Here is a 16,535-nt window from a genome sequence, read left to right on the forward strand (position 1 = left end):
GATTATGACTGTTGTTGGAAATAAAAGAACTAATCAAAGATCAATTTGATGTAATCATTACTCCATCAAACTGTATTGTCGTTGCAATATTCTTCACCAAAAGTATTCCACTAAGCACCATTATGCAACCCTCATCCGCCATGTCGTAGAGGGTTCATATGATACCTAGTGTGCTAGGATGGTCTCTGGCATGATCATCCTCGATAATGAACTCATCATTAATGTGCTTGTTTCTCTTGTCGAAGAGAATAGTATAGCCGACTTGAAAGAGCAAGAAAGTCATCACGCACCATTGCCACTACAAGAAATGTTGCATTTTGCCAGGGGCAGAAGCCCTGGCAAAATGCCAAAAGCCGTGGCAAATGGACGTTTGCCAGGGGTTTTGCCAGGAGCTGAATCACCAGCAAATCTGCTCGTCGCAAATGACTCTGCCAGGGCTTTAGCTCCTGGCAAATGCGCTCCTAGCATAGGCCCTGGCTGAACCCCTGAACCCCTGGCAAAGTGTATCTGCATGATTGCAGGCTTTTCTAATGCATTATGGTCAACACAGACTTTTGCAGATTGTGTCAGCATCATATGCCAGGGACTGTGCGAGGGGTTAACCCCTGGCAAATTGTGTACGATTTTTCTTTTAAAAACATTTTTTATTTGTTAAAAAAAATCAAAATATTAAAATTTAATAATTAAAATAATTGTAAAAAAGAATTTAAATTTTATTTTTCGAAAATTAATTAATTAATTAAACGTTTTTAAATTGTTTTTTATTTCTTTTTATAAAAATTGTTTTAACAATTAATGGAATTTAAAATAATTTTAACAAACAATTTAAAAGTAGTTAACAATACAAATTAAAGCAACAACACTCATAAAATATTGTCCAGCAGTGAGTGGATTTAAAATTGTACCAAGTACTACACACCATAAGTATCAAATAGGTAGAAATTGTACTGGGAAGTATAAGAAACTTCCCCAAACATTACAGACCCAGAAATTTATCATAAAGGACACACCAACTTCAATCATCATCATCATCCACACCATCCTCTTCCTCATCTCTATCGACCGGATAAGGCTCAACATTGGGACTTAAAACCGGCGAGGGATCTTGAGCTTGTGCTTGCCTAAATTGAGCGAGCTGCTCCTCATAAGATCTTTGGCGGTTGAGCAAATCTTGCACAACAGCCGCTTGAGTCGCCATCTGCTGCGCGAATTGCTCTTGTGCCAATCTATGAATAAGCTCCCGCATCTCTGGCGTCAGCTGGCTGCCGGGAAGATCCTTCACCATGATTGAGCGTAAATGTGAGCGTTGATGCAACACTACCCGCCCGATAGTTAGCGGCCAAGTTACCAAGACCATAGAGCTTTCCTTTCTTCTTGTCGCCAACAACTTTTTTCCAAGTGCGGAAGGTCAAAGAGTGATCAACAGTTGCTCCTTTAGAAATAGCCTCAGCAAGCAGCCGATCATACTCCTCCTGTTCAAATAATAACAAAATAATTAAGGACACAACTAGTTTACTCATTGTGTATGCATCATTCATTGTGTATGCATTCACACCTAGTTTATTCATTATGTAAACAATAACTAGAGTAATCAGAGTAACCAGTAAACCAACATTCACACCTAGTTTATTCATTGTGTATGCATCATTCATTGTGTATGCATTCACACCTAGTTTATTCATTGTGTAAACAATAACTAGAGTAATCAGAGTAACCAGTAAACCAACATTCACACCTAGTTTATTCATTGTGTATGCATCATTCATTGTGACAAAATATTCTCATTACAAGGAACAGAGTAATCAGAATGCTCTTTCATTATTGCAAATTTGCTCTTTGACCCATAAACATTACATGTACAGAATAATAACATTAAGGCCTAAAATGTGACATAATTATCAAAGATTACCTGCACTCTCCTAGCACGGTCGTCACAGTATTGGCCAGACTTATTTTTGTGTGTTTTGTCGTGAATCTCGTTAATAAACGGATCGCGGCGTAACCTCGTAGTCTATTTGTCACAAGAAATAATAAAATTATGAATTAATTAAACATTAAAATTTATGGTCAAATGCATAAATTTAGTAGTATTGATTTAAAACAATCAAATTTAAATATGATATGGAAAAATAAATAAAAGTTTATTATTTTTACCAATCGATCAGCATGCTCGCCGTTGCTTAAGCAACCGCCAGTGTGAATGCATCCTCCCTTTTCCGAGGCCCGGTTCATCTTTGCTTTCTGTGATATTTTCTTGAACTCATCAGACGCCCAATACTTAACCAAGTCAGCAAAGATAGGCGGGCCAATCCAATGTGGCCGTTTTCCTGTCTCCTCAAACCGAAAACGGGCTCTTCTAAGCAAATCTGAAAAACGGGCAGAAACTCTAATGTGAAAATTACGCCGCATGATATCCTGATAAATGGCGTCCCAAGAACACTTGCACTGCATTATAACATATTAAGGAAAATTATTAGTATACTATAACAATTGTGCATTATAACATCTCCGTAATTTCATCCACGCCTTTATCAGCAACACCATATTTTGCCTTATGAGCTAAAAGTCTGACACACATTGATAACTTTGATTGCGTACACCCTTCAAACAGTGGGACATTACATTCATTCAACAACTCGTAAAATCTTTGGGCTTGCTCATTTGGGGGTTGTTCGCCTTGTTCATCTTCAACGTCATTATTGTAAGACAATTCCATACCTAAAGCATCAGCGACCATATCATTCATCATGTTGAATTGTTCATCGTTGAATTGCTCGTTGTCATCCATATTCATTCCACTACTCGAAGCTTGTGCATTGACTCCCACCCCAAAAATTTGAAATTGTTCACCGTTATAAATCCAAACCCAATAATCAAGCATAAATCAAACTTTCTCCAAGTGTTCCTTCACTTCATTGGGGTCAGTCTTTATATATCTACACGCACATTTCAGACACGGGCATCTTATCCCTCCCTCATTTTACAAGCTTGTTGTCCCCATGTCCATGAAATAAATCCGTGAACTCCTTCCACAAAATGGGGTTTTAATCCTCTTCTTCCCGGAAACGTTCTGTCATACATCCAACTACGATAATGCTGATAATACTCCATATTTGGCACCTTCAGCTAAATAACCGATTACGTAAGTAAACTAAATTGCGCAAAAATTATTTACGTGAATAAGTTTTTTTTACACACTACTAATAATCAAATTTTGCTTGAATAACCTTCAGTTATTTCTTTGCGTAAGACAAGACTATTTTTTTTACGTGAATAACATTCAAGCTATTTTTTTTTAAATTTTTCCTAAATAAACACTTTTTATACTTTTTCATTTAAGTTATTTTTTTAATTCTAATTACTTATAATAAAATCAGTTTTATACTTATTCATTGAAATTATTTTTTTAATTCTAATTACTTATAATAAAATCAGTTTTATAATTATTCATTTAAATTATTTTTTTTAATTCTATTTACTTATAATAACATCAGTTTAATACTTTACTACACCAATAAATTTAAAATTTTAATAAATAACATATTTTTTAATTAAACTTTTAAAAAAAATACGGTTTTAAATAATAAAAATATTTTTTGTAGAAAAAATTCGATTCTGATTTTTTCTTTTTTTTAACATATATATCAAATAAAAAGAAACTAATAGATCTAATAAAAAAAACAGATATTCAATATACATTTTAAGAAGAAAAAAAAACATATATTTAAGAGATGATCTAGATAAAAACAAACATATATTCAACATGCATTAATACTTCATCAAAAAATAATATGCATATTTATTATTAAATACAACAACATATATAAAATTATATGCCAATATAAGAAAATAAAATAGAAGCATAAAAATGTAGGTGTAGTAATTTACCAAAGTAAAAGAAATTAGTGTTGTTGAAGAAGAGAGTATTTTGTGGAGAGTAGTTTTTTTTTTTAGGGAAATTATGGAGAGTAGTTTTTTGAGGTTTATGTTTTATGTTAAGAAGAGAAATTTTTTTTGAGTGTTGCAAGTAAAATGAAAGGGAACGATGCAATTGTACAGATGCAATTTGCCAGGAGTTATCTGAGGGTCTTGCCCCTGGCAAACCGCACAGAGCCCAACGGCTCTTTAATCAATTCAATTTAACAGCTACTCACGTAGCCTTTGCAGGCTGTGCAGACCAAATTTGCAGGCTTTGCAATTTGCCAGGGATTTTTCGAGGCACAACCCTTGGCAAATTGTTGTACCGTCCTGTTTTTTCTGACTACACAAGAATCTTTTCTGTCCATACATTTTGCCACGGCTTTTGTGAGGGGTTGGCCCTGAAAAATTTGCCTGGAGTTTTCCCTGGCATGGCTCCTGGCAAATTTTCCAGGAGTTCTTGCTCTTGGCATTATTCCCTGACAATATACAAGATTTCTTGTAGTGTGCCACCGTTTATCTCTCTCCTCATCCTCATCCTCAGTTGCATCCTCTAACTGAGTTTCTCACTAAGATGCTCCTCATATAATTGATTTAGAAAGGGAGTACCTATAAAATCACCCCATTGTTTTCTTGTCTCCTTAATCACTGGAGTCTCATCCACACCCAGCAACTTTGTCCTCAGCACCACGCCGTAATCACAAGAGGTATGTTCATCGTGTCACATCATCTTCCCTGAGATGTCATCGGCAACTTTTTCATATTATTTTTAATTTATTAAATCGAAAAAACTTTTTGACTGTTATGGAAACATATGTCATATTTTTATCTTGGCTTAAATATGTATTTCATCCTTGCAATTAGGGGTCGTTTAAAAATTGATACATGTATTCGCTAATCCTTGCAAACTAGCCTTGCAATCACTAATCATTTAAAATTTTGTCCTTTGACCAACTTAATCACTGCCACGTCACTAATTTGATGACGTGGCAATCACTGCCATACGTGAAATTCCAATTTTTCCGTTAAGAAGAAGACAAAATATTGAAGAAAGAATTGGAAACCCAGGGTAAAATTGGAATTTCATGTGTGACAGTGATTGTCGCGTCATCAAATTAGTGATGTGGCAGTGATTAAGTGGGGAGAGGAACGAAATTTTAAATGATTAAACAATGCAATGGTAAATTGTCAGGATTAGCGATTACAATGACCAATTTTTAAACGACCCCTAATTGCAAGGATGAAATACATATTTAATCCTTTTATCTTTGTATTGTGTAAACTTCTTTGATTGTAATGTAATGATTATTTCAATATAATTGTCGTATCAAGTTTTTGCTTAGGATATTTATGTAATCTTTTTGGTAATATATAATTTTTTTCTGTCATAATTTCCTCTCAATTTCTCTCATACCAAACCTATAAATAACCCCTTTGTGCACTTTCTTTCCTTTAGATATCTGTCATCAATCAAACAAAGTAAAATATGGCGTCGGAGACTAACTTGACCCAATTTATTTCTCTCAAAGACTAAAAATTACTTTATTTCCTTGTGCGATTTTTTTATGGATTAAAATGAGAATTTACTTTAAATAGTTTTTTGTCAAAAAAGTTTTGAAAATAATTATAAATCAGTAGACTCTTTTAGATAATTGTTTGAAATGGTGTCATCTTTCCTTTTTTAAAGAACAAACAAGAGTCATGCTAACTTCTTAAAAAAACAAATTTTAAATATTTCTTTTTTAACTTTTAAAAAGTAGAATACACATTTCTAATAAAATGTTTCATTTTTTAATTCGGTAATAAGTGTCCATTTTTCCTTTTAAAAAAAGAGAGAAATTACACTTATCATTCCTTAACTTAATTTCAAATAACGATTTTATCTTTATCTTTTTTTTTTCTTGTCATTTTTGTCATGAGTGAACGAACATAAATTTGAACAATAAGAGTTTATATTGAAATAAAGTTATAGATTTGAATCTTGAATGTTTATATGCAAATTAATCAAAATGACGAAAATAAGGTGATATAAAGATAATTAAAAAAATACATATTTAAAACTACCGTCTAGACGGACACTCTGCTTTTTTTACTATCTAACATGTGTAAATTATAAGAATTATTTTTATAAAATTTTGATTTTTATTCAAATTATATGTGTGTGTATGTATGTTTGTGACTTATAAATAATAATAAAAAATTGTTTCAATAATATTAATAATCTATACTGTATATAAAGAAAACAACATCTTTCAGCTCTTTTAGACTGACTTTTTCTTTTCAAAAAAGCCATCAATGTTCAATACAAATAACACATGTAACAAATAGATAAGAATAAATTTAAATATTTAAAAAATGTAACAAACACGATAAGAATACATATATGTCTGATTTTTTTTCTCTTTATCATTTAAAAAGTGTAACAAAGTAGATGGGAATATTTATACTTACTTTTTCATTATCCCAATTATACCCTTAAACAACTTAGATTATATTTTTTTGTTATATTGTTGGTGTCACTGAAATAGATAATCATGGCAATCAAAATTTCATAAAAAAAACACCGTTCATATTTTCAAACATTAGTGCAATAAAAAGAGCGGAAAGACAAGTACGCGAGCGCCCATCTTTCGCTAGTAGTAGTAGTAGTAATAATAATAATAATAATAGTAGTAATAATAATAATAATAATAATAATAATAATAATAATAATAATAATAATAATAATAATAAAATTGTTAAACATAAAAAAATTGTTTTTACAAATAATATATACTATATATAAAGAAAACTACCTCTCTTTTGGGCGGCTGAATTTTTCTTTTCAAAAATATCCTCAATTTTCAATACAAATAACACATGTAACAAATAAATAAGAACAAAGTTAAATATTAAAAAAATGTAACAAACCTCGATATGAATATATATATATATATGTCTGATTTTTTTCCTATATCATTTAAAAACTGTAACAAACTAGATAATTATATTTATACTTACTTTTTTATTATCTCAAATATACCCTGAAAAACTTTTTTTATAATAAAGATTGTTGTTTGTGTCATTAAAAAAAAAATTAGATTATATTTTTTTGTTATATTATTGGTGTCATTAAAATAGATAATCATGATTCGTTTGGTTTGTTATAATTTGAATGCAACAAACATTTATATTTTTAGTTTTAATCAAAATCAAAATTTCAAAAAAAAAAAAATCATACATAATTTTCAAACACTAGAGCAATAAAAAGCGCGGAAAGATGGGTATGTGGGTGTCAATCTTTTCGCTAGTAGTAATAATAATAACAACAATTTATTTTTATATTTTACCAATAATTACGTCAATAATATAATATTTTTAAAAGCAAATATATTTAAAGGTAAAACTTAAATAATAAAAAAATTCAGTCAAAAAAGCATGTATTTTTCTTTATATATCCTTTTTTTTTTTTTTGAGAGGGATCTTTATATATCGTTATAATTTTACCATAGAAAAAAAAAACCAAGTGCCCATTTTCCAATAAACAATACCGTCTAATAGTTTTGTTTTTTCCAAAACAAAAAGATACTAACAATCCTATTCAAAGTCAAACACACACACTCTCTCTCTAAATCTAAATCTTAATTATAAGTACACAAACACAACACCTCATTCGCTCCCAAACACAATAGTTATGTGATGACTACGTACGTAAAGTAACTCAATCACTCATCTCATCACATTTTCAACCATTTTCACAAACAATGACCACCACCACCTTCATCACAAACAAAGAGACCAAAAACGATGAAAAAACAAAACCACCACTTAGACCCAAGAAACGAAGAATATGTTTCTCATTCACAACATATGCAAACGATCTCATACAAAACCTCAAATCCTCTAACATTATTATCGAACAAGGACTCACCGAATCAGAATTTCAACATCTCGAATCAAAATTCAACCTTAAATTCCCACCTGATCTTCATGCTATTCTCCAACAAGGTCTTCCAGTGTCACCGGGTTTTCCTAATTGGCGTTCATCATCTCATCAACAGCTTCAAATTCTTCTCAACATTCCAGTCTCTTCCATTCTCCGCCGCGTTAAAAATAATAGTTTCTGGCATCCTTCATGGGGTCCAATCCCGAAAGATAAGCTAACCGCGGCGCAGAGGATTTTGGACCCTGCACCGCAGTTAGTTCCGATCTTTCGGCATTGTTATATACCTATGAATCCGTTTGTTACTGGGAATCCGGTATTTTACGTTGATCATAGTGGTGATGTGAGATTGGTGGGTTATGATATTGTGGGGTTTTTTAGGGATGGAGGGTTTTTGGATGGGGTTGAAGAGGTGGATGATCCGGTTTGGGCGGCGAGGGAGGCGAGGAGGATTGAGGTATGGACGGAGGTGGCGGATGGGAGAGGGGAGAGAGGGTGGAAATGGTGGTGGGATGATCGGAGAGGAGTGGTAGGGAGGTGTATGGATGGGGTGCTGCGGAGGTTGAGGGAAGGTGGGTGGAAAGAGGAAGAGATACAAGAGATGATGATGATGAATGAAGATGAAGAAGGAGAAAAGAAGCATGAGAAGCACGTGAGTGTTTTGGGGTTGGAGTTATTGCGTGCGGGATGGAGCAGGGAAGATATAGTGTACTCGCTTGGGGTTGATGTAGGAAATTCGTGGTTGGATTTGGAATTTGATTGTTGATAATCAACTAAGGGGTCCCTTTGACCATACATTTTTTTCTTTGTTAATATTTGCTATTTATTTTAGAATACAAAAAACTAGTACTAGTAGTTTTGTCGATTAAATAAACTAGTACTAGTGGTAGAATATAAAAAGAGATGGTATTCTTTTTTGTAGACGAACAAAATCGTGAGGCAAAATGGATTGGTGTTTGGCATGGCAACACAGATTTTGTATTTTATTTTAGTGGACAGATTCATAGAATTAAATGATTATTTATTATATTTTAATTGAGTGATAGAGTTCAATTTGTTCATAGATTTTAGAGTATTTTATTATTAAAATGGTAAATATCTTTTGTATTTAATAGGTGTCTTTTGTATTGAATATGAAACGTATCATATTTGATTGGCCAAATTATTGTTACTTTATTTTTAAAGGTTGATTGGCCAAATTAATATAAGTAAGCAATATCCATATAATTTGGTTGGGCAATTTATAGATGAAATGTAATGGTAGTCGCAATTTATATTTGGAATTCTGCTCTTCTCCCAACAAAAAATGTTCACTCTCAGCCAAAAATTCGAAAATACATATGCGTGGGTTAACTCACGCTAGCTATAACATCCGCTTGAGTTAACTCACGTAGGTGTTAAACATGAAAAATCAACCGCTTCAGTTAACTCACGTTGCGCTTTACACATGCGTGAGTGTTAACTCACGCATGAGTATTTTTGAAACTTTGGTTGAGAGTGAGCAAAACTTATTGGGAAAAGAGCATAATTCTTATATTTGTTGTAGAACTCAACATCAGAAACGTATTTTAGTGATGTGATGTGCTTTCGTTGTATATACACACCTCCTCTCTATTGTTTACTAACTCCCGGATGTGGGACTATTATAACTTGAAAGCTTGAACTAGAGAGACCATGTCATTGCGTCAACATTCATTGCTACACTATTATTATTGCGTCAACATTCTCTCTCTCTCTCTCACACACACATATTATCGAGTTAATTCATGAATTATATATAACTTAAGTTTCGTTTATTTAATTAATGAACTTAATTTTCAGCTCAAATTTATCTCATTTGGTTTATGAATGAAGTTCAATGAGTTAGTTGTTGAGTTGAACTCCAAACTATGTTTAAATTAGCTCGTTTCACTGCCAACTCTACTTTAAAAGATTTTCTAATATGAATGTTTTTAACGAGATGTAACGGTTTGGTGACTTCTAGACCGTCCACCTTTGCCATTAGAATGTTTACAATTATCAATAAGATTTTGTAATTTTGAAAATTATTGTAAATTTATGTTAATATAGAGATGTATATCAATATGATCTTATAAATGTATTGATAAACTTAATATTTATCTTTTTTATCAATTGTATTTGTTTAGTAAAAGCATTTGAATGAGATGATTTAAGTTTTTTACAATTTAACTAAATGTTAAGAATTCAAATTCAGTCTTAAGAATGCAAAGAGTTTTGTCGTTCATTGTGCTTCAATTTAAGAAACTCATTGTACAAATTATTATTGACATTGAAAGATCAATTTAAACCCATACAGACGTTAACTTAATAACATATGAATTTGGCTTTAAAAAAAGGACTAATACCGTGCTTGGAATAGCGGTGGAAAGCCAGCAAACCCACGTCCACACAAAAGCTAGAATTCATAGCTTTGTAAAAATCACATCAAAAGTGTATTGGAAATTGAGAAACATGATGCAAACTCCATTCCAAATAGTCACTAAATGTGTGTTTGTTTCTAAGTTAAATTGAACGCAGACGTGCATTTCATGTAAAGTTAGGATATAAAACTTTTTAAAATTGCAGCAAAATTGATATTGGAACGTGATATTAGTAGTTAGAACTAAGAACGTATAACCAAACAAGCTCTAAACTTAGGTGTAATTATTTATTTGTATTTTTTTATATAGTTTTTTAACTAAAAGTACACATTCTATGACTACAACAAAATCTTAAAGATGCCGAAATTGTTAGGTCGGATGTCATAATCGTAGTTCGAACTCCAATACCTCCAATTATATGTACGTGAATTTATAATGATTTTGCCATTTCGTCTATTTATAAAATAAAATAAAAAATTCTCAAAATATTTTTTTTTTTTTTTTTAAATTTAACAATAATCATGAATAATTAGGTTGAGAATGATAGAAAAATGAGGTTAGAAAAGGCATTTAGCCTCACTGACGGTTTTGAGTGTGTTGACGACGCGTCGAAAGATCATCCATCAATTTCATTTCCATCTACCGATAACAACACAAAGTGATTAAATCAAAATCCCACAAACTTGGGAAACCCTTTCTCCTCATTCTTCTTCAAACAAAAAACCCCAATAACCTAAACTCTTTCTCTACCAAATCGATAACGAAGAAAACTCAAAACATTCTCAATGACCTCAAAACTATTCGCTTCCCTCCTCCGTAACCACCTCACCAAAAAACCCCATCTCCGCCGCCACCCTTTTTCCACCGCCGCGGCAGCCGCCTTAACAGAACCCCATGAAGAAACCACCGCCGGAATCACTATGAAAGGTGTCAAAATCTCCGGCAGACCTCTTTACCTCGACGTTCAAGCAACTTCACCCGTTGATCCACGTGTCCTCGACGCTATGCTCCCTTTCTATCTCTCTCGCTATGGAAACCCTCACTCCCGTACCCATTTCTACGGCTGGGAGTCTGATGACGCCATCGAACATGCCCGGTCGCAGGTTGCGGCGCTTATAAGCGCTTCACCGAAAGAAATTGTTTTTACTTCAGGGGCTACTGAGTCTAATAATATTTCGATTAAGGGTGTGTTGCATTTTTACAAAGAGAAGAAGAAGCATGTGATAACTACACAAACTGAGCATAAGTGTGTGCTTGATTCTTGTAGACATCTTCAACAAGAGGGTTTTGATGTTACTTATCTTCCGGTTGAGAGTGATGGACTGGTTGATTTGGAGAAGTTGAGGAGTGCTATTAGGCCGGATACGGGACTTGTTTCGGTTATGGCTGTGAATAATGAGATTGGTGTTGTTCAACCTATGGAGGAAATTGGGAAAATTTGTAAGGAGTTTGGTGTTGCTTTTCATACTGACGCGGCGCAAGCTTTAGGGAAGATTCCAGTTGATGTTGATAAGTGGAATGTGAGTTTGATGTCGTTGAGTGGGCATAAGGTTTATGGGCCGAAAGGGGTGGGGGCGTTGTATATGAGGAGGAGGCCGAGGATTCGTGTTGAGCCACAGATGAATGGTGGTGGACAAGAGAGAGGGATTCGGAGTGGGACTTTGCCTACTCCGTTGGTTGTTGGGATGGGGGCTGCTTGTGAGGTTGCTTTGAAGGAGATGGAGTATGATGAGAAGAGGATTTCGGCATTGCAGCAGAGGTTGCTTAATGGGATAAGGGATAAGCTTGATGGGGTGGTGGTGAATGGGAGTATGGAAAGGCGATATGTTGGGAATCTTAATTTGTCGTTTGCGTATGTTGAAGGGGAGAGTTTGCTTATGGGGTTGAAGGAGGTTGCTGTATCAAGTGGTAGTGCTTGCACTAGCGCTAGTTTAGAGCCTTCTTATGTTTTGAGGGCACTGGGAGTCGAAGAGGATATGGCTCATACTTCGATTAGGTTTGGTATTGGGAGGTTCACTACCGAAGAGGAAATTGACAGGGCAGTTCAGCTCACGGTTCAACAAGTCGAGAAGTTGAGGGATATGAGTCCACTTTATGAAATGATGAAGGAAGGTATCAACATCAAGGATATCAAATGGGATCAACACTGATTATTGGTCAGTTTTTTTGCAGCCTATTTGCGTTGTTTTGAAATTACTGACAGTAATTTAGGATAAAGCATGCATATAGAGATGGTTGTGTGTAATAATAAGTTAATCACTATATGGTATTATTATATGCATTTTATTTACTAGTGCCTATATTAGATTGTGATGACAGAACTGAATAAAAACTCATGTTTTTAATTGTAACCTATTGTCAAGTTTTGTTTGCTTTGTGCCTTGCTGAATTTGGAAGATGCATTTCCTATTACATATATTGTATTCTTGTTTTCTCGTTATTTTAACCTTTGATTCAGTTTAATTGTTTTTCATGTCAGCTAAAATAAGTGAACAAATCAGTGAGTTATGAGTTATAATACACAGCTGTTTAGCTCACTTTAGTTAATATCGACGAAATTGTGTTTTTTAAATTTCCAATATATTGCGCTGTTGTTTTCTGTGTGTTAGAAAGTACAGTTTCTAGAGGTTTTGGCCAGTGCTAATGTCTGCAAGCACACTTTTAGAATTTTAGAGAAGATTGTGCATTTTTCCGAAATTATCATCTTGCTTCTCTTCTTCCTAGAAGAACATACAGCGCTAGGAAAACTGATCTCAGGCAAGTGTTAGTATTCTAATTGTTGTACATGTAAAAAATGGTGGCGTCAATATTGATAAGATCACGGCGAGAGAGGTAGTGTAAAAGCTTTGGTAAAACATTTGTTGTCTGTCATAAACCATAGGTGGACATTGACAGACAGAAGTTTGATTGAGAGCGTGTTATCATATAGAATAGAGGGGAATTAGAGACTTAGAGTAGTAAGATTAGTTAGAGTAGTTAGTTAGTTAGAGGAATATTTTGTATGAACAGGGATACAAAGATAGACGGTAAGCATTCAGTAAGGTAAATATTTAGTAATAGAGAAGTAACTACGTTGTAGAACTGTAGAAGGGAAACCCTTGGAGTAGACTGTAAACATTTAGTAATAGGCCAGAACCATTTTACTAAACCGAGTGCGCATACTTAAGAAGGCCACACTGTTTTGCATATAAACTGTTCCGGACCCATTTATGTAAAACCACAAAAAACCGGTACTCAGATTAAAATCCAATACCTAAATAAAATGGCAAAACCTAGTGGGCTGCCCAAACCTAATATGCTCTCTGCTGCCATCATGTCATTCCCACCAGCGCCATCACTTCATCGAATTTGTTCCCCTTTCTCGTCATTTCTCTCTAAGAAGGAATCTGCACTTGCCGGAAAATGAACAGTATTTTATTTGATTTCGTTATCTGTTTCATTCGACATCACAGTCCAGTGTCATTCTTGTCATCTGGCAATAACTGAGATGCCGGAACCTGCGCAAACGACATTAATCGGAAGGTAAATTTCAGCAACTCTCCTTCTGTCACACCAATTTTGCCTTCTGAGAGATCCTGATCCAGTGAGGGATATTCCAATACACATGCAGTTCTGTTGATCTGGAACTGTTGGGGCAGAAGGTAAAGTTTAGTTGATGAAATTGGAAACAAAGGTAGTGTCGTAAAACGGACTCCACTGAGGATTTGACTGGGAAGGGGCCATTTTGGCATAGGGAGGTGCAGAGCCTCAAAGTTCTGTGATGTTTTCTGTAATCAAAGGGATTTCCCTATTTTATTCTATCACAAACCTGAACCTAAAAGTGGATTGCTTACTGTGGTTCGGTTAACCATGCACAGCCCTACCCCTACCTCCAAAGATTTCCCCTTCTACAACATAGTCACGGCTCTATTACTAGATGTTTACAATACTTTGCTTTCCCTCTATGTTTGTATCCTCCTATTTATATTCAGGGGAGAAGCTATGTTGTGTGAATGGGGTTGATTTAGCTACCCCACTTTTTTTGTTTTATTTGAACAGGTTAGTATATTTAATAAATAGCTACCCCAATAATATATATTTAAATACCACAAATGAGTTTATTTGTCGAAATTTAGTATATATTAAAATGTTAATAAGATATTCACCTGTTTCATAGATGTATTTATCTTATTTTGACACATTTGATATCTTAAACAACTACAAAAAGAGCTTTACTAACAGTAAAAATTAGGCTTAAATGTACTTTTGGCCCCCTAAGTTTAAAAATGTTGCGATTTTGGCCCCTTATTAAAAAAATGACAAATTTAGTCCCCTATAAATTAGCCCGTTTGCAATAGTAGTCCTTTGGCCTATTTTGACCCAGTCAATGCCTAATTGGCATGCCACATGTGCAATTATTGATTTTTTACAAAATTACAATGCCACGCGTGTATATATTGAATTAAAAAAATAAAAAATAAAATGAAATTGAAAAACCCAGAAAATCACTTTCTTCATCATATTCATGTTTTGGCCAGCAAAATCACTTCTCCCGCAAATTATTTTTTTTTATTCGCGTTCGATGATAAGCCAATAAAACAAAAGCAATCATCCTAACAGCACCCACAGAAGCAAGGATAATTGCTATCCTATATTATCCTTTGAACTATGATGCTTTTCATTTAACAGGGTAAAAGGAACATGAACTTAGATTCATGAATATGAATATTAAAAATTAAATAAGAACATTTCTAAATTCATGAGTTTGTTTTCCTTTTGAAGAATAAATCGCTTTACCCTCTAAGTCTGAAACAACAAGTTGGAGTCGTACTGAACTCCACACCGGAAAACGCTGCCGGAGTTCCGAAGGTGCCACTAACCGGGAGAAACTCCGTCCATGTTTTTTTCTTTCTTCTTTTAATAATCATTGGATACGATTTGCAATTGATAACATAGGATCAAACAATTTAACCCTTTTTGCATCATGTTTTTAATTATAAAGAAAAGTTCATTAATGAGCTGTGGCTGTTTGGTTTCATTTCATTTCTTTTCTAAGAACATGAATAGGATGAAGAAAGTGAAAGATCTAGCTAGATTCAATATACACGTGGCATTTTAATTTTTTTAAAAATCAATAATTACACATGTGGCATGCCAATTAGGCGTTGACTGAGTCAAAATTGAACAGAACGACTACTATTGCGAAGGGGCTAATTTATAGGGGACTAAATTTGTCATTTTTTTTAAGAAGGGGCCAAAATCGCAACATTTTTAAACTTAGGGGGCCAAAAGTACATTTAAGCCTAAAAATTATCAAGACTACAGTCTATATATTTTACCTTATTTCTTTATATTTGGGCCTCTCGTATAAAGATGACTAGCTTTGCCACTGTTTATATGAATAATCCTCTAACTGACTACACTAACTACTTTAACTCCTCTTTATTCTATATCGCAACAGATCTGGCAACTGTGCAAGCTAATTGGGAATGCTTTCACTCGGATTGATGTTGTAGGACATATGGTAATTTAGAGAATGTTATCCCTTCTTCTACGAAGCTTTCAGTCTATGATATACCTTGAAGTACAAGAATAGCATTGAGCTTCTTTTGTTTGTTGAGGAGGATTAAAAAAATAGTGCAATCAGTAGCTTGAGTGATTTGATGAAAATAGTAATGGTGAGTCTGAGGCCAAAATTTATTGTTCTCTGCAGCTGTCTACCGTATTTTAAATGAATGAAGCAACTTATAGCAACTCGTGAACACATATTTGCATTTTTTATTATGAATGAAATCAAATAAGAACAGACTCTGTATTAAGAAAGTGAAGGGTGAAAGATAAATCAATGCAGTCTGGCATCACTGTTCATTTCTTGTTCTCTCTTCTTTACATTGTCAATCTGGTTATGATTGTTCTGTGTTTGTATACCATATCTCCCATATGCTGATGGGAATGCCAAATGGATTGTTAGTAGTTTATAGGAAAAACTATTTAGAATTCTCTCCTTTTGGAATTCCTTGACTAAGGAAAAAACAATTTAAATCCAGGAAGCTTGTTTAAGTGTAGAACGCTTTCCGCATGGAAATGCCAATGCAGCATCATGAACTGCAACGTAAATCATTTTTTTATGGGCATGCATGCATGCCTATGCGTTTGATTAAATGCATATCCTCTGTGTAAGAGTGGAAGACCAAAAGCAATATTAAGAGCTGATGGAAGGCAGTCTAGGGCAGCAACTCTAGTATGTAGAAATTGAAATGCATCATTCTCCAGTAATGAATTGCAGGAATTTAAGCATGGTAGACCTTACAGGAGATAGAAAATTTGTGGTTAGA

At 33.9% G+C, this 16,535-nt stretch overlaps 3 protein-coding genes across 3 annotated transcripts; 2 read left to right on the forward strand and 1 right to left on the reverse strand.

The window, feature by feature from the left end:
- Positions 1-1,015: 1,015 nt before the first annotated feature.
- On the reverse strand, positions 1,016-2,788 carry LOC112421945 (uncharacterized). The gene is made up of 5 exons (XM_024784155.1): positions 2,552-2,788; positions 2,155-2,445; positions 1,910-2,011; positions 1,326-1,472; positions 1,016-1,276 (listed from the first exon to the last, which is right to left on the reverse strand). Exons 1-5 carry the CDS (start codon positions 2,786-2,788, stop codon positions 1,016-1,018), a joined length of 1,038 nt encoding a protein of 345 aa, XP_024639923.1.
- A 4,676-nt stretch (positions 2,789-7,464) lies between these two features.
- LOC11424110 (uncharacterized) lies at positions 7,465-8,606 on the forward strand. Its single transcript, XM_003611468.4, has one exon. The coding sequence runs from the start codon at positions 7,662-7,664 to the stop codon at positions 8,604-8,606; it is 945 nt and encodes a 314-aa protein (XP_003611516.1). The 5' UTR covers positions 7,465-7,661.
- Positions 8,607-10,825: 2,219 nt separating this feature from the next.
- LOC11419692 (cysteine desulfurase, mitochondrial) lies at positions 10,826-16,071 on the forward strand. Its single transcript, XM_003611469.4, has 2 exons — positions 10,826-12,377; positions 15,662-16,071. Exon 1 carries the CDS (start codon positions 11,007-11,009, stop codon positions 12,369-12,371), a length of 1,365 nt encoding a protein of 454 aa, XP_003611517.1. The 5' UTR covers positions 10,826-11,006; the 3' UTR covers positions 12,372-12,377; positions 15,662-16,071.
- Positions 16,072-16,535: the final 464 nt, after the last annotated feature.

Source organism: Medicago truncatula, chromosome 5 (assembly GCF_003473485.1).
Source record: "Medicago truncatula cultivar Jemalong A17 chromosome 5, MtrunA17r5.0-ANR, whole genome shotgun sequence".
Lineage (NCBI taxonomy): Eukaryota > Viridiplantae > Streptophyta > Magnoliopsida > Fabales > Fabaceae > Medicago > Medicago truncatula.